We start from the raw sequence: 24,790 nt of genomic DNA on the forward strand, positions 1-24,790 counted from the left end.
TAATATTCTTTATAACAGTAACTATATATTTTGAAAAATGTTACTTCAGTTGCCCGGATAGCTCAGTCGGTAGAGCATCAGACTTTTAATCTGAGGGTCCAGGGTTCGAGTCCCTGTTCGGGCGAATATTTTTTTCTACTTAGGAACAATTCGATATCTAATTTTGCATGTACTAATGAATATTGGAAAATTCTAAATATGCCATGGGAGATATAATAAAACTTCTTTTATCCGTCATGGTCAGAGGACAAGACGTATCAGATATTAGCACTCTACTACTTCTTCCTTCTTCCGTTCTTAATCATTCATATAGTCGGAATTAATTTTTATATAACTGGATTTTACTAAACTGAAATTTGTAAATACTAGGGCAAAAACTTTTATTCCTATAAGCCATGCGTCATGTGGCCTAGAATTGAATTATAAGAGTTTAGAAACATATTCAGTATTAAAATCGTAAATTGGACATTGTGATGACATCAGTTCGGATAAACGGAGTTCAGGTAAATGGGATCCTACTGGATAAAATCACAATTTAGTATATTATAAATCATTTTATTTAATATACACAATAAGAAGTTTATATCTATTGTAAACCTGAACAGAAATTGACATAATGGACATTTTTTAAAGGGTAATTTAATATTAACTTAACAGAAATACTTATGTATACTACTATAAGTGATATTTTTTATTTTGGTGATGGTGTGAACAACTCATTCAGCATTTGTATTTCAGCTGAAACAGAAAAATGGAAATTACAAGTCAATATTATATCATTAAAAGAACCTACAGCTTGCCCATAGTCAAATTTATCATTTTTTACCTTCAGCAAGCTTCTTTTTCTCTGCTGCTAATTTTGCATCTTTCATGGGTTTTTCCTTAAGTTCTTGTTCACGGCGGGCATTTTCTTTTTTACTCAGTCTTCTTTGATGGTAAGCACCGTAAACTATCCCAGTTAACAGAAGAGTCCATCGGGAAAACTACACAAAATCCAATATTAAAGTTTTACAAAGTATTTTTAAATTTATGTTTAAATGCATGTATATAAATATATATATTATTAATGTTTTAAAAAGAGAAAGAGATATCTAATTTATATTATTATTTAATTCATGCAGAATATATTACTTGACTAATGCTTATTATATCTATTAAGAGGGTTAGAAAATAAAATACAAATTAAGAGCTAATATATTTTTAAATTTCATTCTAATGTAGAATAAATGATATATATAACTGTTCTATATTTCTTTAAAACTTAAAAAAAAAAAAGAAAGCATTACTTGAAGTTACACAAAAATTATATAATATAATCAATTTTAAAACATTTTCATTTTTATAACAATAAGAAATCTTAATAAGACATTTGTTAAATAAACAGTAATTTGCAATACAATAGTTGAATGTAGATTGTTTCAAAAAAATTCATTGTAGTAAATTGTACTCACTTTAATTAAAGGGGACACCTGCAGTGGTCGGGGTGCTACTTCGGCAGACGACATTTTGTCACTGGATTGCTAATGCTATGAAACTCCAGATAACATCACTATTTGAGCGGACGTTTAAAACATTCCTGTATATTTTTGAATATGAACATGAGAGTTACCATTATTCTGAAGAATAATATAATATTACAAATATAATATAGATTTGAAAAAGCTTTGTTATGATACTCTCTACATATTTTTTTATCTTTCACATGCTTTGGATTAGAAATTAAAGGATACAAATGTAGCAATTTGATGAAGATTAAATTAGAATATTCTTATCGTCGCGAATTTGATCATAATGAAGTTTAGCCTTATATCAATCATTACATTATATTATACTTTATATATTTATTAATAGTTTTAAATCTTATTTTATTTTGCTATGTACTATAATTTGCTATTTCATCGTTTTTAATTTTATATGTATTATAATTTCTCACGTTCTCTGTTTTTCTTTGTTTCTTTTTAAACAATTCACAGGAATAACTGAGGGAATCTTTATAGCAGCAAATAACCAAAATAATTCATGGAACAAAAAAATGACAATTTATGTTTGAATTAATAAACTAGCATTGAAAAGAACGCGCTCTAATGTTTCTTATCGTTATAAAGACCTATAGAAACATGATAGAAACTAAAAATTTTAATCTAAATTCATCTCGTATTTGATTGGTTGAAATACCTTTTTTCACTCGTCTTCTATTGGCCGATCATTTCGCCTTCTTGTGGACGATAAGAAATGTGACTGTGTGACTGCAATTTCATCGAAACGCATCTGCCGACAACTTCTTGACTAGTGTCGATAACGCAGATCGTTACACTTTAATATGTTTCTCTCTATAGTATTTGTATATATAGGTTTCAAGCACGGTGGTTTTAAACTGTTTGTGGAAGGGATCGTTTAACCGTTTCGCCTTCTCGGATATTCCTTGGCAGTAAGCAAAATGGCGCCGCTATGGATGGTTATGTCGTTAGCGGTTTCTTTACTTTTAACACCTTTTCTTATGTTTTTGCTTGCCATAATCTTTTTGGCATCTATCGGAAAGTCACTCGGCGTTAGAAGATTATATATAAAATTGCTGCTAACACTATTTGAGGTAAGCGAATGAGTGAATTCAATTTACAATACTTCTCCGGTTAGAGACACATCATGATCCTATAAATTGAAAACATGATAAACATTTTATGATTTTTTTTTCTCCTTTTTTTTTATAGAAAAGGTACGAAAGATTACATGATCTTTTGATATCAAATTCACAATGAAATTTCTAGAACGAAATACGTATTAAACGTAACAAAATTGTTTTGTAAATATGAAAAATTGCAATTAACTTTGAGGTAGACATTTTGAATTTTATTCATTCATAAATACCCGATTTAATTTGATTGTTAAAATTTGCACTAATTTACAGATAAAATACTTAAAGGTTTATGTATCGTTTCAAAGTGATGGTCAATGAAATATGTGACTACTATTAAACCAAGTGTGTTTCATGCATTGTTTACCTAACAATCAACAAGTAGCAGCAATTCAATATTTAATTTCATTTTTTAGTTTTTCCCTAATTTATTTTCGATACAATGAAAACTCCGATTTCATAAGATATATAAAATTTGGTAGTTAGAATTGTATTCCGAGCTACCACGTTTTTTTGACAGTTAAAGTAAACGTAAGTTACGCAAGCTAATTATACTTAATTATAAAAACTATGGTATCAAGTTTATTCGATCGATCATAAATTTCTAAAATTTAATTCCATAATCAATAAAAAACGCAAATAAAATATGTTAATAAAATATGCAAAACTCTAATTAAATATATTGTTACTACATAAATATTCTTTATCATATATATAATATATTTTCAAATCGTGTATTTTAATTTCTAATTTTTATCTTTAGTAAATAAAATATGTTTTTATTTCGGTTTGTATAAATTATTAGTCAAGCTCCCAAATTATCGACTGGTAGAACGTCAGTGCAATTCAAAGAATATTTTATTTCTGAATCACTTTTAAATTTACATGTTAACATGATTCTTTTATTCATATTTCATATAAATTATATATATTATATTGATTAATTATATTATATATAATTTAATATACATATTAGATATATTATATATAATTATAATATTTACATTTAATATATATATATATATTATTAAGGTATTCAATTAAAATTAATCGAAGCGTGCTTTGGCGAATCTCTTACGATGTTATATCGTACGTAACGAATTTGTATCGATTTAAAACCGTCAAATAGCGAAATCCTAATGTTGAAACGATTTGTGCGACTGAAGAATAAAATCCAGCATTTCCAAGTTTGCTTTTTAGTATACTTGTGCATATTAGATTTTTGAAAGGAGGAATTTTGCGACGTACGTTCAAATATTTGTCTCGCTAGTCAGAAATACGTGATCGTTATTCTGGTAGCTTCGAAGTTAAAAAGTCGACTTTCTCAATTTTTCTTCGATGCCATTTGAATATTAATCGTGTTGAATACGATTCAACGTATAATTCAACGTATTCGAGTATTTATTATTTCTACGTACTTTATTTGAACAAATACAATGTGTGAAATTGAAATTTGTGTGCTATCAAAAAATGTAAACTAGCAAAACTATAATTATATCTTCTCACTTTAATCGCATTTTTCTCAGTGTCCTGAAGGTCTAGTTTAGACAAGTTCTGTGACCGGATTTGAATACAGTGTTAAAATCTACAGGGAATAATGTATAACAAGTTCAGGGAAATATTCAATCATACATAGATAGTAATAATAGTTGTTTTTATAAAATGTCAACTTGAACGTAAGTTTTCAAGGTCAAAACTTGTTAACGATGTTTTCTCTATATTTGTCTCTTATTCTATTTTCTCGTTCTCTTATTTACTCTTAGCTTTAATCTGAAACAAAACTCATCACTCTACCTCATTCGAATAGGAATTTCCACGATCTTGACACAAAAATGAGCATTTTGTTCCACTGCGCGCTACATATCAAACTATTCTATTTGCAGTTAATAGCCTGTTCGAGGAGATATGTTCAATATAACACGAAACTCGTACTTACATGTGTTAGGAATAAAATAATCAATCGAAGTGAAGATCATATGGATATGCCGATTGATAACGTAGATTATCTATATTCTGTATGTCAATATCTTATTTAATTAGAAACGATGTATTGTGCAAAAGTCTTAATGATTTATGATTTTATAAGGAAAATCATATTTTTTAGAAAATATTTCCATACAGTGTTATATAGAAATGCATTTTTATATTTTATTATGTTATTTATTTATATTATATAGTTTATTTCGTTAGTAAGGCAAAGATTTTTGCATAAACATGTGTAATTATTCTTCATTGAAATTTTCCTTCTTTAGAAAACTAATCATCCTAGCCTATCGGAGGCCGTTCACCGTACGCATGTCACGATAATACGTGGATCTCCTTTGTTTGGAGAACAGACAAATCGGTGGCTCTACAGTTTCGCATAACGAACACACCGAATGAATAACATGAAATACTATTCAATTGTCGGTCACATCGTCTAGATTTTTTGACATGGCTCGAATGACGTTACCAAAATATTTTTAAAAGTGAATATTAAGCAATATCCCATACAAAAGTATTTGATAACAAGTTTGCTAATAAAAGTGGTTAAACTTAAATAAAAATGTTGTATTAAATGAAGTACATATCATTAGCAAACGAAAAACAAACATTCTTTATGTGTTATATAATCGTCAGATCAAGCTATAAATAATAAAATATAGAGGCATTTTACGAAACATCTCAATGGATAATCTTATGCATTCCCTACACTATTTGAATACTCGCAAAGATAAAAATTTATCGCAATACGTATACTATTTATAAAATGTGCGATGAATGCTTTCCAAGATGTTCTTTTAGTTTCTTTTACAATAATCTTACTGTGATTATATATGCTGGAATATGCATTATTATGCAGAATGAGAACGATGACGTTTCACCTTATTTCTTTATATATAGGTGTGATGTGTATGCATATTAATTTTCATTATTCACGATCTTCTCAATCTTGATCGCGAATTAATTAATGGAATAGATCCCAATATAATGATAACGATGATTATGTAATTACAGGCGATAGACTGAAGACGCGACGTTCTAATTGAAAGGTTGTGCAAGATGCGTACAAACTCGTCAACCTTTTCTTTGATCGCATATTTTTAACATGATTACAAGACAAAGATCGTGAATTGCGACAATGATATGTTTGTAGTTCCTTGAATATGGTGCAGAAATTGAAGAATGACGCTCCATCATTTTATCGGAAGAATTTCGTCTAAAGCTTAAAGACGCATGAGAAAGAAGACGGCGTATGAAAATATTTGAATACTCGTAGATATCTGTCATGAATATGTTATGTATGGTACGAGCAACAGTTTAAAATCTTATTAGCATAGTAATGAGATTTGACTGTCATAGCTATATTGGAAAAGCTTGATACAAATTTAGAAAGGTATATAGAAATCGTAAAATATGGAATTATCTTTAACACTTAATATACGCTTAAGATAATATAAACGTTTTACTAAATATGTGTTTGCAATAAATAACTTATAATTTCTACATACATTTTTACATTTGTTTCAGTTTTCCAATATGATCAGTCATGTTTCTTTACAGTGTTGATGAAAATTCAGAATGTTTTATATAACACATACAATACATATGTGTATATATACGTACATAAAAATTTTATATCGTAGGTATATTTTATTGAGTAGTTTGCGATTATGGAAAAACTACGTTCAATAAGAATTGAATTATAATCAATTTGAAAAAAACTTTACACGAACAAGATGAAATATCTACGATCTCGAGCCTATATGCGACGCATATTCCAGCGTAATTATAATAAAATTATCGTATAAAAAGGCCAAGAGAACGTATTAAAAAGCGATTGTTCAAACATTTTGTATGTGTGTTATGATAAAAGAGTATTTTATCTTCACGAATAATCAAATAACTTGATAAGTACATTACATTATTATGCGGAATGCTGTGTAAAATACGCATAAAAATCTCTTTTCTATACTGTTTGAAATCATCGACATCAGGTACAAAGTTCAAGAAATTTGTCTTTTGTTGAAACATATTCCTTATCGATTCTTTTCTCATCAATGTTATCGAATATCGTAATCCTGCAATTAACCACATGAATTTCAAGAAAGCACGTGTTAGTGCAAGAAGCAAATACGATTTATCGAGATATCCATTTCTTTCGAAACTCTACATTTTACTATAGATATAGCACCAAAATTTCGTTTTCAGATATTATTAACGCGATAATATTGGTAGAGAGGTACCTTTATCAGAGATACTACAAGTTTAGCTCAATGGAAAATGTATCTTGTCCTTGATGAACTTTCCATTTACGATATATGCCTATCTTTTACCAAAAGAAGAAAGATGGATTAGTTAAGTACAAAGTGTACACATATCGTCAGACGACAGTGCTCTTTTTTATATAAAAAGACTATTACTCGTGTGGAAGTAATTAGTAATGTTATCTAATAAATAATTCGGATGACTTGAAACAAACGATAAATGCTTTCGCCATATCTTAAAAGTTCCCTTTTTATGCAAATATCAAATAAATTCTTTTCTCGTTGATATTTGAATAAATTTCTTACAACACTTGTTTATTTGCGTCTATGCCGACAAAGATATACGAAGTGTGTAATTAATAATTATGTTACATATTTAATGAAACCTGTCGTTTTCGTTCGAACTTGTGAATGATCAGTAGCTGTATTGAATTAGTTTCATTGAACTTAATGTTTATGATTTATTATAAATTTGATTGATAAGCTTGGTAAGTTTAATCTTCAAAAAATTGATGAAATTATTCGGTTTTATCAACTAAAAGGACATTAGCCTGCCTGTTTACATAATTTTTTTACATGATACATATATTATATATGTTATATTATATAGCTATATTATATAGCATAGTAGTATAATCATATAGTATATTTCAAACGCTTTGTATATAGATTGGGCACTAAATATTTTAATTACGTCTCCACGCTATAATATGAATTTTTTAGAAAAAATTCTGTCCGAAAATTTCTGTTAGAAAAAAATATTTAATTCCAAACTACGAACATTTTTTTATATTTTATAACTTATTGTAACAATCTTTTCCAATTGTAAAACAATTTTAAAAAAGGAACAAGCATAACAAAGTATTCAACTTTACATAAATCTCATAAATAAAGAAAAGAAGCATTGTTTACCTTTATTCTTATCACCGATAACTATTAAAGGATCAAGACCGGAGTAAAATTATTGTTATTAAAAATATCCGTATTTTAGCCTATAGTACTTAGCGTTTTAAGTACTTGTTTCTTGCAAATTATAATCAGATTGACTAATCCGATTGTCTTGTGTTGTATAAAGACCACTTTACAACAAAGTGCTTCATAATGAGAAACGCATTCCTTAGGGATGTTTAAACTTAAATAATTATAGCGTATGTATTGTTTTTATACTTCAGTATGGCAGACAAAACATAGAAAACGTGAAAAAGAAGAATGGTACTTGGAAGCAAAATGACGAAGACACAGATGAGGAGTACGAATCGAGGCACGTCGAAAAGCAGAATGTGCAAAATTGGAAAACGGAGAGTATGCAGAATGGAGTGAGCAGCACCGTTATAGCCAGATCGACGGATTTGATTTTGGTACCCGAGCCAGAAATGCAGAATCATAAAAATCATTTGGAGGAAACGAAAACGGAGAATTCACAGACGCCTGCAACAAGTGCGAGCAAAAGCGAGGTAATTTTAATTCTATGTGTTTAATATATATCAAGAAAATATATATACATATCTATGATTAATTGTACAATGGATTGAGAATATATTTTTGTTGCAGACACTCATACGTAGAGATTCATTTGAAACCCTGAAAAGGGAGTTCAAACCTGCAATCTGTTTGGATTACATTAAAGCTGGTGTAGAAGCTATTATAGAAGATGAGGTGACATCTCGTTTTGAAGCAGAAGAATTGAAGGTAATTTCTATTTCTCTAGACCTATAGATATATATGAATTGTTATATAGTATAATGATATATTTTTTCCAGAATTGGAATTTGTTAACTAGAACAAATAGACATTACGAGTTCATCTCCTGGAAGTTAACAGTGATATGGATATGTGGATTTGTTATGCGATATTGTTTCCTTCTTCCCTTGAGGATATTCATTTGTTTTGTAGGGGTAAGTTCATTGATTCTCTTTTAATAATAAATTAATAGTATTTAGAAAAGTTGAAACAAATTGGTAGGATGCATATACACTCGATTAATTTCTTATTTCCACATTTATTTTTATTTTAAGATTCTGTTATATGTTTGTCACGAATCTGTTTTGAAATTGTCTGTTTCAATACCAAATATAAATTTAGTATTTGCAACTCGACTAATATCAAAGGTTCCTAGGTACTGTACATTGTAATTGCAACATTTCTTATTGGCTTCCTACCAAATGGTTTTATTAAGAAATGGACATACAACAAGGCTAGTCTCATAGCATTCAGGATAATGTCACAATCTTTATCAGCGACAATTACAATTCATAATCCAGAGAACAAACCAAAACCAGGAGGAATGTGTGTGGCAAATCACACTTCCGCAATCGATGTGCCTATCTTATCCACACAGACAACATTCTCCTTGGTAATGAGGCATTACGAAGATATCGATTTTTTGTTTTCAAAATTTGCTGTTGGGAATTTGTGATGATGTCTTGTTGTTTGTAACTAACTAATCTCTGCATAATATGACGATATCGTTAAAACAAATTCGGAAATTCTGATGTATTAATCCCCTACATTAATATGATTTATAACTGCCCACTGACAGAATTAAAGTACATTGTTAAATGTTACAGGTAAAACGGTATCCCGTAACTTTGCTTTGCAAGTAAAGCTAGTCAGCATTGATATTAAAAGAAAGATCCTTTCTTAGATATAAAGCTTGTGATTTACAGGTGATGTGGCTGACTGCATGTACAGCGGTAGTCGGCTATGTTCCAGAGGGTAGTTTCAAGCGATGGCTGAATTACAAAGTCTCCATAATGTGCTTCGGTGTGTTGTCGAGTGCTCTATCATCAGTAATTACGTATCATAATCCGGAGAATCGTCCTGTTAGGGGTATTTGTGTGGCAAATCATACTTCACCTATAGATGTTCTGATACTCATGTGCGATAATTGCTATTCCTTGGTACGTTTTTGTCGTTCTTCGTCTAATAAGCTAATAGTTCCAGCATTATTTATTTATCGATATGATAACTCATCCTTTGTCAGCTTTTTTGGGTTTTTTTGAAATTTGCTTTATATTGATCTTATTCTGTTATTGTGATATTGTAGTTCTGGGATGTGTGCATGAAAATATATTACTCTAATATTATGCAAAAAGCGATTTAAAATATTCAATAGGAAATATTATTCTAGATAAAGTTTGCTTTAAACGAATTTTGCTTAAAATTTGCTTTATTTTAGTATCATGTGCAACGCGATTAATATTATTCCATAGAAAATATTATTTTAGGTGAAATTTGCTTTAAATGAATGTTGCTTGAAATTTGCTATATATTTATTTTTTTCTAGTTATTATTATTATTGTGATGTTATTTTTGTTTGCATTGCATAAAAATGTATTACTTTAATATTATGTGAAAGATGATTTATATTATTCAAATTTTATATTTTAGATAGGTCAGAGACATGGTGGATTTTTAGGTATTCTACAAAGAGCTTTAGCACGTGCTTCACCACATATTTGGTTTGAACGGTGTGAAGTTAAAGATAGAGAAGCAGTTACAAGACGGTAAATGTTAATCGCTGTGCTGTTAGCATAGCTTCTTTATAACATTAAAATGTTCTTATATACTTCATAGATTAAAAAAACACGTGTCTGATCCTACAAATCCACCGATACTTATCTTTCCTGAAGGCACTTGTATAAATAATACATCAGTTATGCAATTTAAGAAAGGAAGCTTCGAAGTTGGTGGAGTAATTTATCCTGTTGCAATAAAGGTAATTGTGTACGTATTCATGTAAAATGGTATTGATTACCTTAGGTAACCAATTTTATTCTTTTTCTTATAGTATGATCCAAGATTTGGGGATGCATTTTGGAATAGTAGTCGATATTCAATGATACAATACTTATATATGACTATGTCAAGTTGGGCCATAGTATGTGATGTTTGGTATCTTCCTCCGATGTATAGAAACGAGGGAGAGAGCGCTATTGATTTTGCGAATAGAGTAAAGTCTGTGATAGCAAGACAGGGTGGCTTGGTCGATTTACAATGGTAAAATTTTTTAGATAAACAAAATATTATTCTTCATTATATATAAAGAGAAACAATTAAGTTTTTTTAATTAAATTTTTAGGGATGGTCAGCTTAAACGAATAAAGCCAAAAAAGGAATTGCGAGAGAAGCAACAAGAAGAACTTAGTAAACGACTTAAAGACGAATAAAGTCGAATATGAATCGTCTCTAGTCCCTCTTTCACGATCGATATAATGTGTGATATTTTGCTTAAACGAGAATATTTTACCTGATGTGCTGTTTTATCTTCTTCGTGGACATTTATCTGTGCTAAAAGGGGATGATAGAGCGTATGCATGATTTAATTTGTTTAATTTTACAAATGTGATACATTGCGTTATGTTAGATTACTTTTATACAATGAAAAATTGATAAATTTCTATAGTAACATTTAAATTCATTACAAGACGATTAGTATAAACAATTTATCTTAATATCATGATTGAATTTAAATATGAAATATCGCAGGTACCACATTTGTCAATTTTTAATACCAATATTATATAACGAGGCATTACAAATTTATTATTTATACATAATGAAGTGTTTAATATGGAATGGCCGATGGTGTGTGACTTTTTGTGCGTATGATTGAATGTAGCATCAAACTCATCCTATTTATATTGTTACATTTTTAGAAATGTACTTCACCTCATTATCTCATTAATTTGATACATGGTTATGGATATCTAAGCCCATCTGATATTATACAGGAGAAGTTACAAATTCTTTTCTTTCTTTTTTTTTTTTTTTTGTAAAAATGATAGGGAAAAATATTACTCTTTATTGTAGTGTAAAAAATAAAGTATTTATTCATATTTCTCATAGAAAGAAATTAGCATATATCAGGGTTATGCTACTGTACCCATCCCCTGAAAATTATTTGAAATGACATTCATTACAATTTAAGAGCATAATTGAAATATTTCCTATTTTTGTAAATAATATCATCAAAATTTTGAAAAAACGTTCGTAAATTACTATACAATTAAAAAAAAATACATGCTTATTGTATTTTTATGAAGAAAAGTTATAATCTTCATCTACTGTTCTCAAAATATTGAGAATATTTTATTCATATTCTAATTGACGTTTGGATTTTAATTAGATTAGAAGTTATATTCTAATAACATTTTAATATTTTGTATATGTTTAATACAATAATAATTTAATGTCTTGTATTTAATATTTTTTAATTCAAATAGTAAAGATTAATTAAAATAATTGATAATTGTATGTCTCATAGAATGTATAGAATATATTTTTATGTTTGATATACAAAGTTTGCACGTGTTAATAAAAACGCAATTAATTGCTCTAAAAAACAAACTACATTCTTAGGTTGTTGTAGAAATTAAATATTGTAATAATAATAACATAACTTATTTAGAATGTAAAACTATTGGTCACACGTGCAAGGTAAAGGGGTCACTTAAATTGGATATGAGTTTATAGATTCATCTACTCAACAAGTTATGGCGCTATGTATAATATCACTATTCAATTTTTATACAAAAAATGTTAAGATATATTTTTATGTAGTAATGAATATATAAAGGGATATACATAAACAAAACAACAAAAGGAATATGTGGCTGTCACTGTAATTTTGACAGTAACATAAACATAGTCAACAACAGTATGAATGCTTTATTATAACTCTCCTCCTATCACATATCAAAAGTATTGTGTATATATATGTGTATGTATATATATGCTAGTCAATAATATACTTCCATCAAACGAATATAAAGCACAAATGAAATTGTTATGTCATCGTGCAATCTGAATTATATAAGAGAATGTATATTTGATAATTTAAATAAGTACGTTAGTTTCATGCAAAATATGATACCATATGCATGCAAAGTTTATATATACCAGTAAATAACACAAGTATATTTGTAAGCTATATATATTTATTTTACAATAGCCATAATCTTACAACGATTAAATGATTTACATGATCATTTGACATATGTACATAAAGGTTTTTATTTAGATATTAAACAAATATGTTTATTAGATTTCTTGTACTATCACATAAATATGAACAAACCAAATGTCATTTTAAAAAGTTATGGCAATATTGATTTAATGTCCAGTATATTTGATTAAAAATTTGTAATGACTAAAAATGGCTGAAACTATCATTTAATTAACACTTTTTTGAACTGGAATTTCTTCGCTAAGCTTTTCAGCTTCTTGCTGTTCTTCAAATAATTTAATTAATTTTTCTGTTGCTGTTGGTTTCAATTTAATAGCTTCACCAATCTTTTTCTAAAAATGAATAAAATATACATATATGTATAATAACAAAACATATAAGTGGGAGAAGCTTTCATATTTACATCTGGAAATTTGACTTGATTCAAAGATGGATCTTTAAAAGTGAATGGTGTCCAAGGTCCTTGAATAGAAGGAAAATCTGTATGCCATAATTTAAGTAATCTGTAATCTGGGCCATTATGATATTGAGTCTTCAATAATTCCATCCATTGTATAATATCCTGCCTACTATAATCAGCAACACATATCCAATGTGTTTCTCCGTTCACTATAATTTACATAAATATTTTAATATTATCTTTTACCATTTAAAGTTTTTCTTAATACAATAAGTTATAAATAAACTTACAATATTCTGCTTTTAGAATTGGATTTCTGTGCCTTCTTGGTTTAACATATACTACGACTCCAGGATTTTGTTTTGCATAATCAATTAAATCATGTTCCAAAAAACTTCTGCATATGATAAAAATGTAATAAATATTTTTATGTAGGTACATATCTATGTACATACAACCGGCATGGGATATTGCAGGTTATGTTCCAAAAAAAAGATATAAACAATGTGTATTAATGCAACAATTATGACTCAAAAGAGACAAATTCAGAATTTTCGCCTGTCATTGCCTCGATACATATGTAATATAAAAATTTAATTTTAACGAAGAAGTTGGAGAAGGAATTCTCTTACCTCATTCCACGACTACCACCGTGACTTTTACAAAATTTTATAGTTATTCTTTGTAACTGACACACATAACGTCCGACACCAATGCCAAAAGGTGCACGCAAAAATCCAAATTTTTGAAATAAATGTTTATTTGACATATTTGCAGATGAAAGTACTCTTCACCTTCATTGATTCCACACAGTATCGTGTTTCGATAAACATATACATACATACACATATACAGACATACTTACCTACAGGCTAATCTTTTAGGAAACAAATTGAGAAACTTCTAGTGTTATATATGTATATTAAAATAAGACTATTTTTCATTTTGTGTTTTAATATGTTTTTTCTACATTTATCCGAATTTCTCATAAATTTTTAAATGTTTCCGTCGAAAGCGAATTTAACCTACGCGACTTTAGTATCAAAGGAAAGATCATGATATTTAACTATTGTCGAACCATCGTGGTTCAATTACATTACATTTCACCGGTGGTAAAGGGACGGGTATCATGGAAGGCAACGACGTAGGTAAAAATTCTCCTGGCCAAAGATGAACGGCATCCATGAACAGAAATCCAATGAGGATTCCATGCATAAGAGGAGCTAATATTCTTAATAATCTACTTCTTGGCGGTTTTTGTGGCCACACAAAAATTAATCGAGATCCATCTATCACAAAAAGAAGAAAAAGTTTGAATTTTTATATAATTTATACAATTATATAATTCGTGTATTTAGTTTTATATAACTTTGTGTACTAGTGGATTTAGAAAATAATAGATATGTGTGGTAGAATATGCATGGAGTTCAGAAGCTCTACTTGTGTTGCGACGGATAATAGATGATTTAACATGATGGGGACTGACGCCGGGAGGAGCACTAAATATTCCATTTCCGCTGCAAGTCTTTCTTTTTTTATAACTAAATCTGCGAGCACCACTTTGTCCATACAAGATACGATCTTCGAAATTGCGTTCGTAGTTGGCTCTAATAGAGCCTGTAATTGTACTTCCGGTGCTATCCTGAAGAGATGTGCTGGTTCCAGTCAACAAAGAATATTTATCGTCATCCGTGTCACGACTAGTCAAATCCTCCGTTCTTCTATTAAATAAAAATTCATTTGCAAGCTAACTATCAAATTTATCATAAATTGAATTTAATTTAATTTCTTAATTTTATTAACTCTTGATTAAGTCGAGAAGCAACATTGCTATCCACTTCGATTTGCTCCAGATTTCAAACAGCGCAATATATTTTATATCTTTTCCCCAATAAGTAAATTAAACAGATCTAATACATTTTGTACAATACGCAGGGACGTTACGTTAATGCATGTTGATTTTCGTTGCGCGTAAGATTGTCAAAAATGATTGAAGATATCAGAGAAAACATACGTCCTTGTTCGATAGTTTTTTTTAAAAATACTATCATTGCTAATTTCAATCTATGTGTTATCGGCGAGAATGGTAATTAATACGGAAATATGTTATTCAACTTGAAACTGTCAATAACAAATATATAACAAATTAATGTTCACATGTAATATCAAAATTTCAAAGATAATGTCATCAAAGATTAATGTCGTTGTAATTTATTAGTTTAAACGCTACGTAGCATACAAATAACGTCAGAAACGTTTAAAAAGTTTTGCATAAAAAATGATAATATTTTACTTGTGACTACGGATCTAGTGTACATATTGTCATTCAATTTTGGCCTTAAACGAAAAATTTTATTTTGGACAGAAACTACGCCTTAAACCTACGCCCTAATCATGACGTCCCGATGTAAATGTAGGTGATACTTAAAATAATTACTTCATAAATTATGCAGACAAAATATACGTTTGATAAAGCGTCGTTCGACTTTCTTTTTTTTTTTATTTCTAGGTCCGAAATCAGACACGAAGGCGAGCGAACATTCCTCACCCTATTTAGAAGATATCACAATGAAGATAAAGGAGCGACGTTGCGATCTTCTCGGTAGACAGAAATATTTAAAAGAAAAGATTACGACGATGGAACGATCGATTCCTGCGTTAATAGCGTACAATATGTGGATGTCGAAAAATTGCGACGACGCGCCGTACTGTAAAATTCGCAAGATTATGAAGATGTTCGCTCCTTATCCGGACCAAACTGAAAAACTTCTCGAAAGTCTGAAGAATACTGTGAAGGATCTGAACAATGAGACCGAGGAGTTGCATGTACGGAACGATTGAAATTCAGCGTTTAATTCGGGTAAATCTTACCAGCGTGCTTGAATTATCGCTAAAAAATTTGTCGTTTCCTAAATGTACCTGCTCTTTTGCATTATATCTTCTTATTTTAAACGTATAATAATAAAAGTCAATTTAATCCCAGGAGAAGATCATTCAAGCGGATGTTAAATTGGAAGAGACAGAAATGGAATTAGAATCTTTGGAGCTTATAAATAAGGAGATGAACAACAAGTTGAAAGATTTGGAGAAAGAAGTACGGTGTCACACTAGTCCGAGTCTTCACTCGATACATTCCGAGGATTTACTTTGCTTAACGAAGATTCGTCAACTGGCTGAGGAAGAATTAAATCTGAAGAATTGTATTAAACAATTGGAAAAGAAGGAGACGCTTTTCAAGGAACATATGGATCGATTATTAACGTCTAAGGAGTATCAAAATGTTTGCACTCGAAAGAAAGTCGTTAGCTGCATTCCAGATTTAAATGGTAGCTGGAAAGGAATATGTTACGTGCCAAAAAAATGTTTATTGCATAAACAAAATGAATCAAAGAAAAAACAGGAAGGGAAAGCTGTCATCGTTAGTGAAAATTATATATTTAAAGTAGAATAATGTGATGAATTGATATATTTTTTATTTCCATATTCTTACAGCCACAAAGTGACGCAATAATTTCTACATCGAAGCAGAATATTGAAAAATTGGATCAAGAAACTGAGCCTGAAGAGCCTAAGGGAGAGATCGGGAAAATGTCTTCCTGGATATCGAATTGGTGGTCAAATAACGAAAAATCGGAAGTTGCATCTCAAATGAGAAGCGCAGATACTCATAATGTACAAAAATTTATTTCATCGTTATAACAAATTCTTCACTATCATTCATTTTTTGATATTTTATAGGTACTAACTGAAAAATTAACTACTGCTACAGTTAAACCCAGAATTCAGTCGCCCACTACCCAAAAAAAATCGAACGGTGAGAAAACAAGCGATGATGAGCAAATCAAATTGTCAAAGCCCAACTCGAAGTCAGCGCAGTGTCATCGCCCTTGTTTTACTCCTCAGGATCTTGAATATGTTTTGAAAAAAACTTGTGTAGGAAAACATATTCCTCCTTGCAAAATCCCTTGTAACAAACCTATCAGAAGTTATGCTACATCTTCAAGGAAACCTTTCTACGAGCTACCACGTTATAGAATGGCAGATCATGGTATGTGTATGTACAATGTAGTAAGTTCTTTAATGAGAAGGACAGAAACTAATATGAAAATAAAATACAGGTATTCGAACAGGGTGCAAACCATACGTACTACCTTGTGATCTCAGAAATCCCTGCGATATTAGAGATCCTTGTGAAATTTGTCCATCGACGCCATGTCCACGTCTAGTTGGAAGCTGCAGGTGTAATTGCAGGGGCAAATGTGCCCGTGGGTTATCCAACGCAGCATGTAACTGTAGCGATGATCCGCTAGGTCCTTCCGGGGAATATCAACCAATTGATTCAAAACAGTTGGCTGAAGAGGACAGTGAGGATGAATTTTGCGAATGTTGCTCATGCGGTTGTGAAGACAGTGATGAATCATTGTGCCAGTGCACCTAACCGTAAGAGTTATTTAGTGTTCCATTTGTTATGACGTAAAGTTAGACTAAAGGGATTTCATGAAAAAAAGCTTAATAATTTAAAAAGAAATATATTTCATTATTCATGGTTTATAATATAATATTAAAATTCTGTTTATTAGTGTTGGTTTATAGAATAATATTAAAATTCTGTGTTGTAGGGGAAGTATTTGTGGTGACTAAATCTGAAACTAAGTCAAACAAATAATTATGAAATGAGGAAGTTTCAAACATTATTTTTTATATTAAGCAATTTTTTAATACATACTTTTCAGGTCTTAAGCCAACTCTTTTATTACAATTCATACTATTTATTGTATCCATATCCTCTGAACTTAATTCAAAATCAAAGATATTAAAGTTTTCTTGTATTCTCGATTTTGTTACTGATTTAGGAATCACTATGTGTCCACGCTGTATCTATTTAATAAATTTCTTCTTTTTTAATTTGACTTATGAATGTGATTAAAGAGAATTTTGTCATTAAAATACATACTTGATATCGCAGTACTACTTGAGCAGGAGTTTTTTTGCATTTGGTAGCTAGCGCTGTAATTGTTGAGTCTTCTAACAGTACAGGCTCATCAACACTAAGACCTGGCTTAGCAAAAGGACAGTAAGCAGTAATAAGGACTCCTTTAGAATTGCAAAAGTCACACACTTTCTTCTCAATTAAATATGGATGGCATTCAATCTGATTTGTCACTGGTTTTATTGTACAGTTAGAAAGTATTCGTTCCATTTGTTGATAATTGAAGTTGCTTACTCCAATGTTCTTTACAAGACCTTTCTTTACAAGATTCTCCATTGCATGCCAAGTATCGACATAATCGGTATCATCATTTATAGATTTATCATCAGCATCTTTAGGGAATGGATCATCACCAGCTGTAAAAAGAAATATATTTTATTTATTAATTAAGCAAAAGCAAAGATTAAAACTTACGCTTGAACCCCATTGGTGTATGCATCAGGTAAAGATCGAGATATTCAAGCCCAAGATTATTCAAAGTTTTCTTTAATGCAGGTTCGACTAGATCAGGTTGATGGTTCGTGTTCCACAATTTACTCGTGATAAAAATATCTTCCCGTTTAATAACGCCTTCTTTAATTTTTGCGGCAACTGCTGCACCGACCTCTGGTTCGTTTCCATAAACGGGAGCACAATCTAGATGCCTGTAGCCGATGTCAATGGCATCTTTTACTGCTTGAATCACTTCATTCGGCTTGGACTATTTGACATAAAAGTGTGAAATAAATTACTACAGATGAACGTAATTAAAAAATGGTTCAAATTTCGAATTTTTTAAATAATCTTGATTTAACATTATTAAAGTTACACTGACAAATCCAAAAACATATTTAGTAAAACTTAAGCAAGTATTATGTTATAAAAAATATTGTCTTTTTAAATTGTAACGTACCTGCCAAGTACCCAAACCAAGAATGGGACAAGTATTGCCATTATTAAATTTCACAATTTGTTGTGCCATCGTCACATGTGCATTCGAAATAATACATTAATGAATTGACGCGCAGCGTTAATCGAAGCTCCTATTTATTTTATATGGTACCACACATTTATTATTTTCCACACTTACAATAAAATGGTAAAAGATATGGATATGACTGAGAGTGTTGCATATATACAACTAAGACTGTATAACAATGCATGACGGTGAGCGATACTTCCCTTTCCCCTGTGCTGTCTTTTTTAGCAATTTCTCAGCTCTGTGGTGTAATTCTTTATCTGGCTTTATCAGTTTATCAGAATGATTCTGACAATTTGAAGTTGCTTCGTCATATATACCATTATTTCAAGCTGTTATACCCTTTTCCACCTTTCCCTTATGGGAAAAAATTTTGAGTATATGATGCATGGGAAATAAATGTATACATATATTTATTAGAGTATAGTTTATTTTATACGAATTTCACTTAGAAAATGTACAGAAGAAAAGAGTATTGTAAAGATTACAATGAAGGTAGTTTGTACATATTGGTTTTTAACTTAATTCGATTGCTTAGAATGGAATGTGGAAGGGATAGTAAGGGCTGGGCTCCGTGCTGAAAAAAATACAAATGACAATATCAAAAGCAAATTTTATAAGAATTACATTCATGAGTAAAAAATATAAAAATATTTACCCAAACATTGGACAGATCCTGCCATTGCAGTCAAAGGTATCAATGTATGCAATGTCTTCTGCGGAAAGTTTAAAGTCGAAGACTTCACTATTTTGAGCAATTCTTGATTTTGTAACTGATTTAGGGATAACTATGTGACCACGATCCAACTGAAAGAAAAATAAAAATTGTATTATAATGTTTACCTGTGAATATAGTTCATGAATGAAATATTAGCATATACCTGGTATCTAATAAGAACTTGAGCAGGTGTTTTATTATATTTCTTCGCAAGTTCACCTAATTTTTTATCATCTAACAATTTTGGATCATCTGGCTTAGCCCATGGTCTATCAGGTGATCCAAGGGGACTGTAGGCAGTAATAAGAATATCCTTTTGTTTGCAGAAATCAGAAAGTTTTTTTTGAGTAAGATATGGGTGGCATTCAATCTATAAATGTACAATTATATACATTATAAATGTACTATTCAATATAAAAATGCATTCATTATACATCACTATAAATTGAATGAAACTTATATTTACTTGGTTTGTAACTGGTTTGATGCTGCAGTTTTTAAGTAGCCTGTCTATTTGTTCAGAATTAAAGTTGCTAACACCAATATTTTTAGCAAGTCCTTTAGATACCAAAGCTTCCATAGCTTTCCACGTATCTACATAGTCTACATTGCTAAGAGCAGGACTATCATCAGCATTCTTTGGGAAAAGATCATCTCCCTCTTTGTATGCCATTGGCCAATGAATTAAGTAAAGATCCAAATATTCAAGACCCAAATCTGATAAAGTTTTTTTAATAGCAGGTTCAACTAAGTCTGGTCTATGGAAAGTATTCCATAATTTGCTGGTGATAAAAAGGTCCTGCCTTTTCACAATACCCTCGGTCAGCTTTGCTTTAATAGCAGTACCTACTTCTTTTTCATTGCCATAAACATGGGCACAATCGATATGTCTATATCCGATATCAATTGCATCCTTAACAGCCTGAGTAACTTCTCCAGGTTTGGACTAAAAAATGTATAAGTTATTATTTAATTGAAAAAGATAAATTACAACAACTTGTGCAATAGATATACAAAGTAGAAATATATTTGTAGTAAAAATAAAAATCATGTTATATAATCTTATTTTCCACTTAAAGTCTTAACTGATATGATATCATTTATGTGTATTATTTTTGATAAACTTATCTTAAAATGTGCTTAAATGTGCACTTCTATTGATTGGAAATAATCGATACAAATACATATGAAGTTGAAAGTACAAAGTATAAAGATAATGAAGGTAGCATATAAAATCTAGTTAACACAAATATAAAAAAATATAGAAAGATCTAATAGTTCTATAAATATTAATGTGATGAAAGATTGGTTTTTCAGAATATTTTGTTTGCTATTCTCATATTTGAAATTTTAATTCATTAAATGTCAGAAGATGTAGAGACATAGAAAACGTTATAATGCTGTTGTCATAAAAACAACTAAGAGAACCACTACATTCTAGATACAAGGGCAAATCGTTCATCCATTTGGAAAATTCGAGAACATCATAGAAACATATTACATCTTATTGATATGTCAATGTTGCAGATATCTTATACTGCAGATTTCAAATAGAAAATTATAAAAACATTGCGAATGAAATTCATTAATCAGTTGCGCAAGAAGAAATTCGTCATATATATCGTAAACAACTTTATCTACATTCTTCTTGAAAATAAAGGATTAATTCTTTGATGTTTAATTACTATATCGGTAATAGTACTGACCTTCCATGTACCAAGTCCAAATGACGGCACTTCGTTGCCGTTGTAGAATTTTGTCATCGGTACGTTTAGAACCATTTTGATTATTTTTTATGTTTTATACGAACTTTCTTACTTGAAACACAGGGTACGTATTTAACACTGGTATTATATTTTGATATTCGATACACTGTCGCAAAGTAGCGCCGGCAGCACAATGCCGGTAAATTCGCTCAGCTCCTTTTATAAATATCCTACATTAACCCTTGTACCCCGTCCCCTTCACCGGAGGCAGACCCGTATACTCGTATATCGGAGGATGAAGCGTAATTTACTGTTTTGTTTATGTTTTGTTTTATATATCTTAAAAATAGATCGTGGTTAAATGATTAGAAAACCCCTGACGAAAACAGAATATACTTTTCTTAATATCATATATTTCTTGTTACAACTTACACGTTACTAGCTAATAGCCAGCATAAAATTTTTTCTTCTAATATTAATAAAATATCTCATCCTTCTATGCTGTATTTGATTTGTAAATGTATACTTTGACTGCGAATGTTTACACCTGAATTTTAAAATATGCGTGTAAATATGTATGAAATTAATGTATCTTAATCTGCATTCTATTTTTCAAATGCTAATATTTTGTTGCATTTGAGGTATTCACGCAATTCATGCAATTCACGCAAAGGTTATAAATTTTATAGCTAGAAATACATAAATATAAATACAAAGAAGAATTTTATCTTGTGGACCCCTAAAAGTGTACTGTCCTGTTCTACGAGATTTTTCTGCGCATGCGTTTCGCAGCCTCTGATATGTGCGCGACCTTGCATAATAAAACTTATGTGTTGTATAGAGGAAGTTTTCTATGTATTTGTAATTTGAAGCGTAGTGTTGCGACTCCGGTAAATTCGTTACGAGAAACGGGCCTTATGGAAAATTACAGAGTCCGTTATGAGCAGCAAGGGACAGTTCACAATCCCTTGATCACTAAGGATGAATGAATGAGTTACTCTTATAACAGAAATGGATCGTTCTCGAATATTAAATAAAATTTAAAATGTCATTACACTTGTCGGTAAGTGGACAACTTTCTAAAACTTTTATAATTTCCAAGTACATATATCTAATCACGATCAATGATTGTATTTTTAAAATGTTTATATTCAAAGACTAGACCAATAAATAGGAAAGAATAGCATGTTGTATATTTACTTACGTATGAATATATATTTTTTCAGTATGTGAACATTGAAATACTTCAGGTGTTCATAACGTTTAATTTAATTTAAAATCGATCATCGTGGTCCTTTTACACTTGTTTTTCATTCTTATTCAAATGTGCAGTAATGGTACAAACAAAAACATCGATATTTTGTTTTGTTGAACAATACGCATGAGCTTACGTGAATAAGCTTATTATGAGAGCATATGAATGAACAATAAGTGTTCAAATACTTCAGCAGGAACACTTCTCAGTTGAACACGTTTAAACTCATATCTAGCATTGAAAAATTTATTAATAGAAATATCTTATATTTTATATATATACTACTATAATTAAACATACGTGCTTATATTTAGGAGACGTACATAATTACTAAACTGAGAGAGCGCTCAAGCTCGATTATACATAGTTTTTCTGGGTCTATCGCAGAAATAAAAAATACAGAACATTTGATATCACAGTATTGAAAACAGTGCCAGCTGAATTCAGCTACGTTATTGCTTCGATAAATATTTCACATTTTATAAATAGAAATAAAAATTTATAAGTAGAAATAAATAGAATAAAATGCTTCTGTTAAATAAATTACGCAACATATAGATTATATTATTGCAACGCATTACGGAATACATTTTTCTATCAAATAATCGGCCAAGTTAAATAGATTTACCGATCTTATAATTGATAAATGTATCGATCAGATTAATATCATGTATGTGGCATTCATGCATGTATGTGGAAAAGTAGATAACAATTTGAACAGAATAATACAGAATTCGCGCTTAACTTATAAATATATGCAAATAAAACTATCACAGTGTTATTTTCTACTGATTAATTGATGTACGACACCTAAGAACGTCAGGTAAAAAATGCTTACAGCAATAATACATACAAATCGCCAGCCATCCATACCAGAGCAACCAATAGAATTTGGTACAGAGATCGCTGATACAAGTATAGTACACAGACGTTTCGTAAAACTTAGGTTCCTTATTTGTATAGTTTGTCAAATTCGTCACATTATTTGTACATTCATTTTTTCTTTTATAAAGAATACAATTCATAATATCTTTTTTACAATAATCCTTTAAATTATTTTTAATCATTAAAAAATTGTCTTTTGGGTTGATCTCGTTGTTAAGTACAACGTTAATTTTTTGTTTGTATGAAAACCAATTGAACGTATTGTTTTCATCGTAGAGATAAGAAGACGTCTTTACCTTTCGGAAAATTAAGAATTTTACAATAACCTTGATTTTTTTCTGAAGAACCACTTTGCTATATCCTTTATTTGCCGTATCCACGGCCGCATTCAGTTTAAGACGTCTGTTTCGATAATTGTTCTCTTTCTTGACAGTTTCCAATAACAATTCCAAGATTAACAAGTTGAAAAATTTGGTCTTGAAATGCATAAGGTTTTCTAGGTCGTTTTTTAAGATTTGCAAACATCTGTCGTCGAATATGTCCGTAAATTCATGGAGGTGACTTCGATCGTTGATTTTTAGGACTATATAGCTGATTATCGTTAGAATAAAATTCATTACCCTGCTTTGAATAGTTTGTCCTTCTTTTAAGACGGTTGATATTTCTTTAAGCTTCCCGTAGGATAGAAACGAACCGTTGTATTCGTTCGTATATTCCAGCATCATGGTCGTTCACGAAATCGATAATTTCAAAAATTTCGATATTATTATTCTGCTTTTGTTTCAAACTGTAATTCCGCTCGTTCAAGTTATTTTTAACACTTTTTTCCTATATGAAAATTAATCGACGGTTGGTTACGTAATCGATTCACAATTCACGTTCAAAAGAATTACTTAAAGGATAATTTAAATGAAAGTATCGTTGATTGTGCGCGATTCCAAAATGTCATCAACAAGTAATGGTGTTATTACTCTGACGATATTTTTGTTTACGTTCAGTCGGTGGAATGTTAGGAATGGACACAGTATATG

At 30.1% G+C, this 24,790-nt stretch overlaps 7 protein-coding genes, 1 non-coding gene and 1 pseudogene across 11 annotated transcripts; 3 read left to right on the forward strand and 6 right to left on the reverse strand.

Moving 5' to 3' along the window:
* Positions 1-51: 51 nt before the first annotated feature.
* Trnak-uuu lies at positions 52-124 on the forward strand. The gene has a single exon. It is a non-coding gene; the product is annotated as a tRNA-Lys (tRNA).
* A 410-nt stretch (positions 125-534) lies between these two features.
* LOC117214905 (ATP synthase subunit e, mitochondrial) lies at positions 535-1,595 on the reverse strand. The gene is made up of 3 exons (XM_033461274.1): positions 1,452-1,595; positions 827-983; positions 535-738 (listed from the first exon to the last, which is right to left on the reverse strand). Exons 1-3 carry the CDS (start codon positions 1,503-1,505, stop codon positions 692-694), a joined length of 258 nt encoding a protein of 85 aa, XP_033317165.1. The 5' UTR covers positions 1,506-1,595; the 3' UTR covers positions 535-691.
* A 718-nt stretch (positions 1,596-2,313) lies between these two features.
* Positions 2,314-11,850, forward strand: LOC117214798 (glycerol-3-phosphate acyltransferase 3). 3 transcript variants are annotated; one of them, XM_033461132.1, is made up of 9 exons: positions 2,314-2,590; positions 8,052-8,333; positions 8,431-8,568; positions 8,640-8,774; positions 8,996-9,232; positions 10,270-10,385; positions 10,456-10,597; positions 10,670-10,878; positions 10,961-11,850. In XM_033461132.1, exons 1-9 carry the CDS (start codon positions 2,438-2,440, stop codon positions 11,046-11,048), a joined length of 1,500 nt encoding a protein of 499 aa, XP_033317023.1. In that variant the 5' UTR covers positions 2,314-2,437; the 3' UTR covers positions 11,049-11,850. The 3 variants fall into 3 exon arrangements, with proteins under 3 accessions (XP_033317023.1, XP_033317033.1, XP_033317042.1); XM_033461142.1 differs by lacking the exon at positions 8,996-9,232 and adding an exon at positions 9,546-9,779 and having other exon boundaries at positions 10,961-11,431; XM_033461151.1 differs by lacking the exon at positions 8,996-9,232 and having other exon boundaries at positions 10,961-11,431.
* A 946-nt stretch (positions 11,851-12,796) lies between these two features.
* LOC117214900 (39S ribosomal protein L43, mitochondrial) lies at positions 12,797-14,094 on the reverse strand. Its single transcript, XM_033461272.1, has 4 exons — positions 13,880-14,094; positions 13,538-13,644; positions 13,251-13,456; positions 12,797-13,179 (listed from the first exon to the last, which is right to left on the reverse strand). Exons 1-4 carry the CDS (start codon positions 14,014-14,016, stop codon positions 13,054-13,056), a joined length of 576 nt encoding a protein of 191 aa, XP_033317163.1. The 5' UTR covers positions 14,017-14,094; the 3' UTR covers positions 12,797-13,053.
* On the reverse strand, positions 14,018-15,298 carry LOC117215095. Its single transcript, XM_033461534.1, has 3 exons — positions 15,293-15,298; positions 14,688-14,994; positions 14,018-14,536 (listed from the first exon to the last, which is right to left on the reverse strand). The coding sequence occupies exons 1-3, from the start codon at positions 15,296-15,298 to the stop codon at positions 14,310-14,312; spliced, it is 540 nt and encodes a 179-aa protein (XP_033317425.1). The 3' UTR covers positions 14,018-14,309.
* Positions 15,299-15,634: 336 nt separating this feature from the next.
* On the forward strand, positions 15,635-18,152 carry LOC117214924. The gene is made up of 6 exons (XM_033461285.1): positions 15,635-15,660; positions 15,757-16,073; positions 16,231-16,665; positions 16,740-16,919; positions 16,986-17,295; positions 17,366-18,152. The coding sequence occupies exons 1-6, from the start codon at positions 15,642-15,644 to the stop codon at positions 17,683-17,685; spliced, it is 1,581 nt and encodes a 526-aa protein (XP_033317176.1). The 5' UTR covers positions 15,635-15,641; the 3' UTR covers positions 17,686-18,152.
* Positions 17,761-19,326, reverse strand: LOC117214843 (aldo-keto reductase family 1 member B1-like). Of its 2 annotated transcripts, XM_033461212.1 has the most exons (6): positions 19,308-19,326; positions 19,130-19,199; positions 18,652-18,937; positions 18,202-18,593; positions 17,974-18,125; positions 17,761-17,896 (listed from the first exon to the last, which is right to left on the reverse strand). In XM_033461212.1, coding segments are annotated over exons 1-6 (951 nt in total). In that variant the 5' UTR covers positions 19,310-19,326; the 3' UTR covers positions 17,761-17,847. The 2 variants fall into 2 exon arrangements, with proteins under 2 accessions (XP_033317103.1, XP_033317113.1); XM_033461222.1 differs by lacking the exon at positions 19,308-19,326 and having other exon boundaries at positions 19,130-19,287.
* Positions 19,327-19,607: 281 nt separating this feature from the next.
* Positions 19,608-21,835, reverse strand: LOC117214834 (aldo-keto reductase family 1 member B1-like). Its single transcript, XM_033461205.1, has 5 exons — positions 21,620-21,835; positions 20,380-20,859; positions 20,077-20,283; positions 19,854-20,002; positions 19,608-19,772 (listed from the first exon to the last, which is right to left on the reverse strand). The coding sequence occupies exons 1-5, from the start codon at positions 21,692-21,694 to the stop codon at positions 19,730-19,732; spliced, it is 954 nt and encodes a 317-aa protein (XP_033317096.1). The 5' UTR covers positions 21,695-21,835; the 3' UTR covers positions 19,608-19,729.
* A 165-nt stretch (positions 21,836-22,000) lies between these two features.
* LOC117214865 lies at positions 22,001-24,718 on the reverse strand (annotated as a pseudogene).
* Between the last annotated feature and the right edge of the window lie 72 nt (positions 24,719-24,790).

The sequence above is a fragment of the Bombus bifarius genome, unplaced genomic scaffold, assembly GCF_011952205.1.
Source record: "Bombus bifarius isolate JDL3187 unplaced genomic scaffold, Bbif_JDL3187 scf7180000007971, whole genome shotgun sequence".
Taxonomy (NCBI): Eukaryota; Metazoa; Arthropoda; class Insecta; order Hymenoptera; family Apidae; genus Bombus; species Bombus bifarius.

Coding starts and splice junctions, on each gene's coding strand:
- LOC117215095 (XM_033461534.1), bottom strand. Junction 14,537..14,687: donor TATTATCCGTCGCAACACAA/GTAGAGCTTCTG, acceptor TTTTTGTGATAG/ATGGATCTCGATTAATTTTT.
- LOC117214834 (XM_033461205.1), bottom strand. CDS start 21,694: ATGGTTCTAAACGTACCGATGACAAAATTCTACAACGGCAACGAAGTG. Junction 20,860..21,619: donor TTGGACTTGGTACATGGAAG/GTCAGTACTATT, acceptor TACATTTTTTAG/TCCAAACCTGGAGAAGTTAC. Junction 20,003..20,076: donor AAGTTCTTATTAGATACCAG/GTATATGCTAAT, acceptor TTTTTCTTTCAG/TTGGATCGTGGTCACATAGT.
- LOC117214843 (XM_033461212.1), bottom strand. Junction 18,938..19,129: donor TTGGTTTGGGTACTTGGCAG/GTACGTTACAAT, acceptor TATGTCAAATAG/TCCAAGCCGAATGAAGTGAT. Junction 18,126..18,201: donor AAGTAGTACTGCGATATCAA/GTATGTATTTTA, acceptor TTTATTAAATAG/ATACAGCGTGGACACATAGT.
- LOC117214905 (XM_033461274.1), bottom strand. CDS start 1,505: ATGTCGTCTGCCGAAGTAGCACCCCGACCACTGCAGGTGTCCCCTTTA. Junction 984..1,451: donor AGGTGTCCCCTTTAATTAAA/GTGAGTACAATT, acceptor GATTTTGTGTAG/TTTTCCCGATGGACTCTTCT. Junction 739..826: donor GAAAAAGAAGCTTGCTGAAG/GTAAAAAATGAT, acceptor TTTCTGTTTCAG/CTGAAATACAAATGCTGAAT.
- LOC117214924 (XM_033461285.1), top strand. Junction 16,074..16,230: donor ATGAGACCGAGGAGTTGCAT/GTACGGAACGAT, acceptor ATTTAATCCCAG/GAGAAGATCATTCAAGCGGA. Junction 16,920..16,985: donor GAAGCGCAGATACTCATAAT/GTACAAAAATTT, acceptor GATATTTTATAG/GTACTAACTGAAAAATTAAC.
- LOC117214900 (XM_033461272.1), bottom strand. CDS start 14,016: ATGTCAAATAAACATTTATTTCAAAAATTTGGATTTTTGCGTGCACCT. Junction 13,457..13,537: donor AATTCTAAAAGCAGAATATT/GTAAGTTTATTT, acceptor TGTAAATTATAG/TGAACGGAGAAACACATTGG. Junction 13,180..13,250: donor ATCAAGTCAAATTTCCAGAT/GTAAATATGAAA, acceptor ATTCATTTTTAG/AAAAAGATTGGTGAAGCTAT.
- LOC117214798 (XM_033461132.1), top strand. CDS start 2,438: ATGGCGCCGCTATGGATGGTTATGTCGTTAGCGGTTTCTTTACTTTTA. Junction 2,591..8,051: donor TGCTGCTAACACTATTTGAG/GTAAGCGAATGA, acceptor TTTATACTTCAG/TATGGCAGACAAAACATAGA. Junction 10,598..10,669: donor TTTATCCTGTTGCAATAAAG/GTAATTGTGTAC, acceptor TTTTTCTTATAG/TATGATCCAAGATTTGGGGA.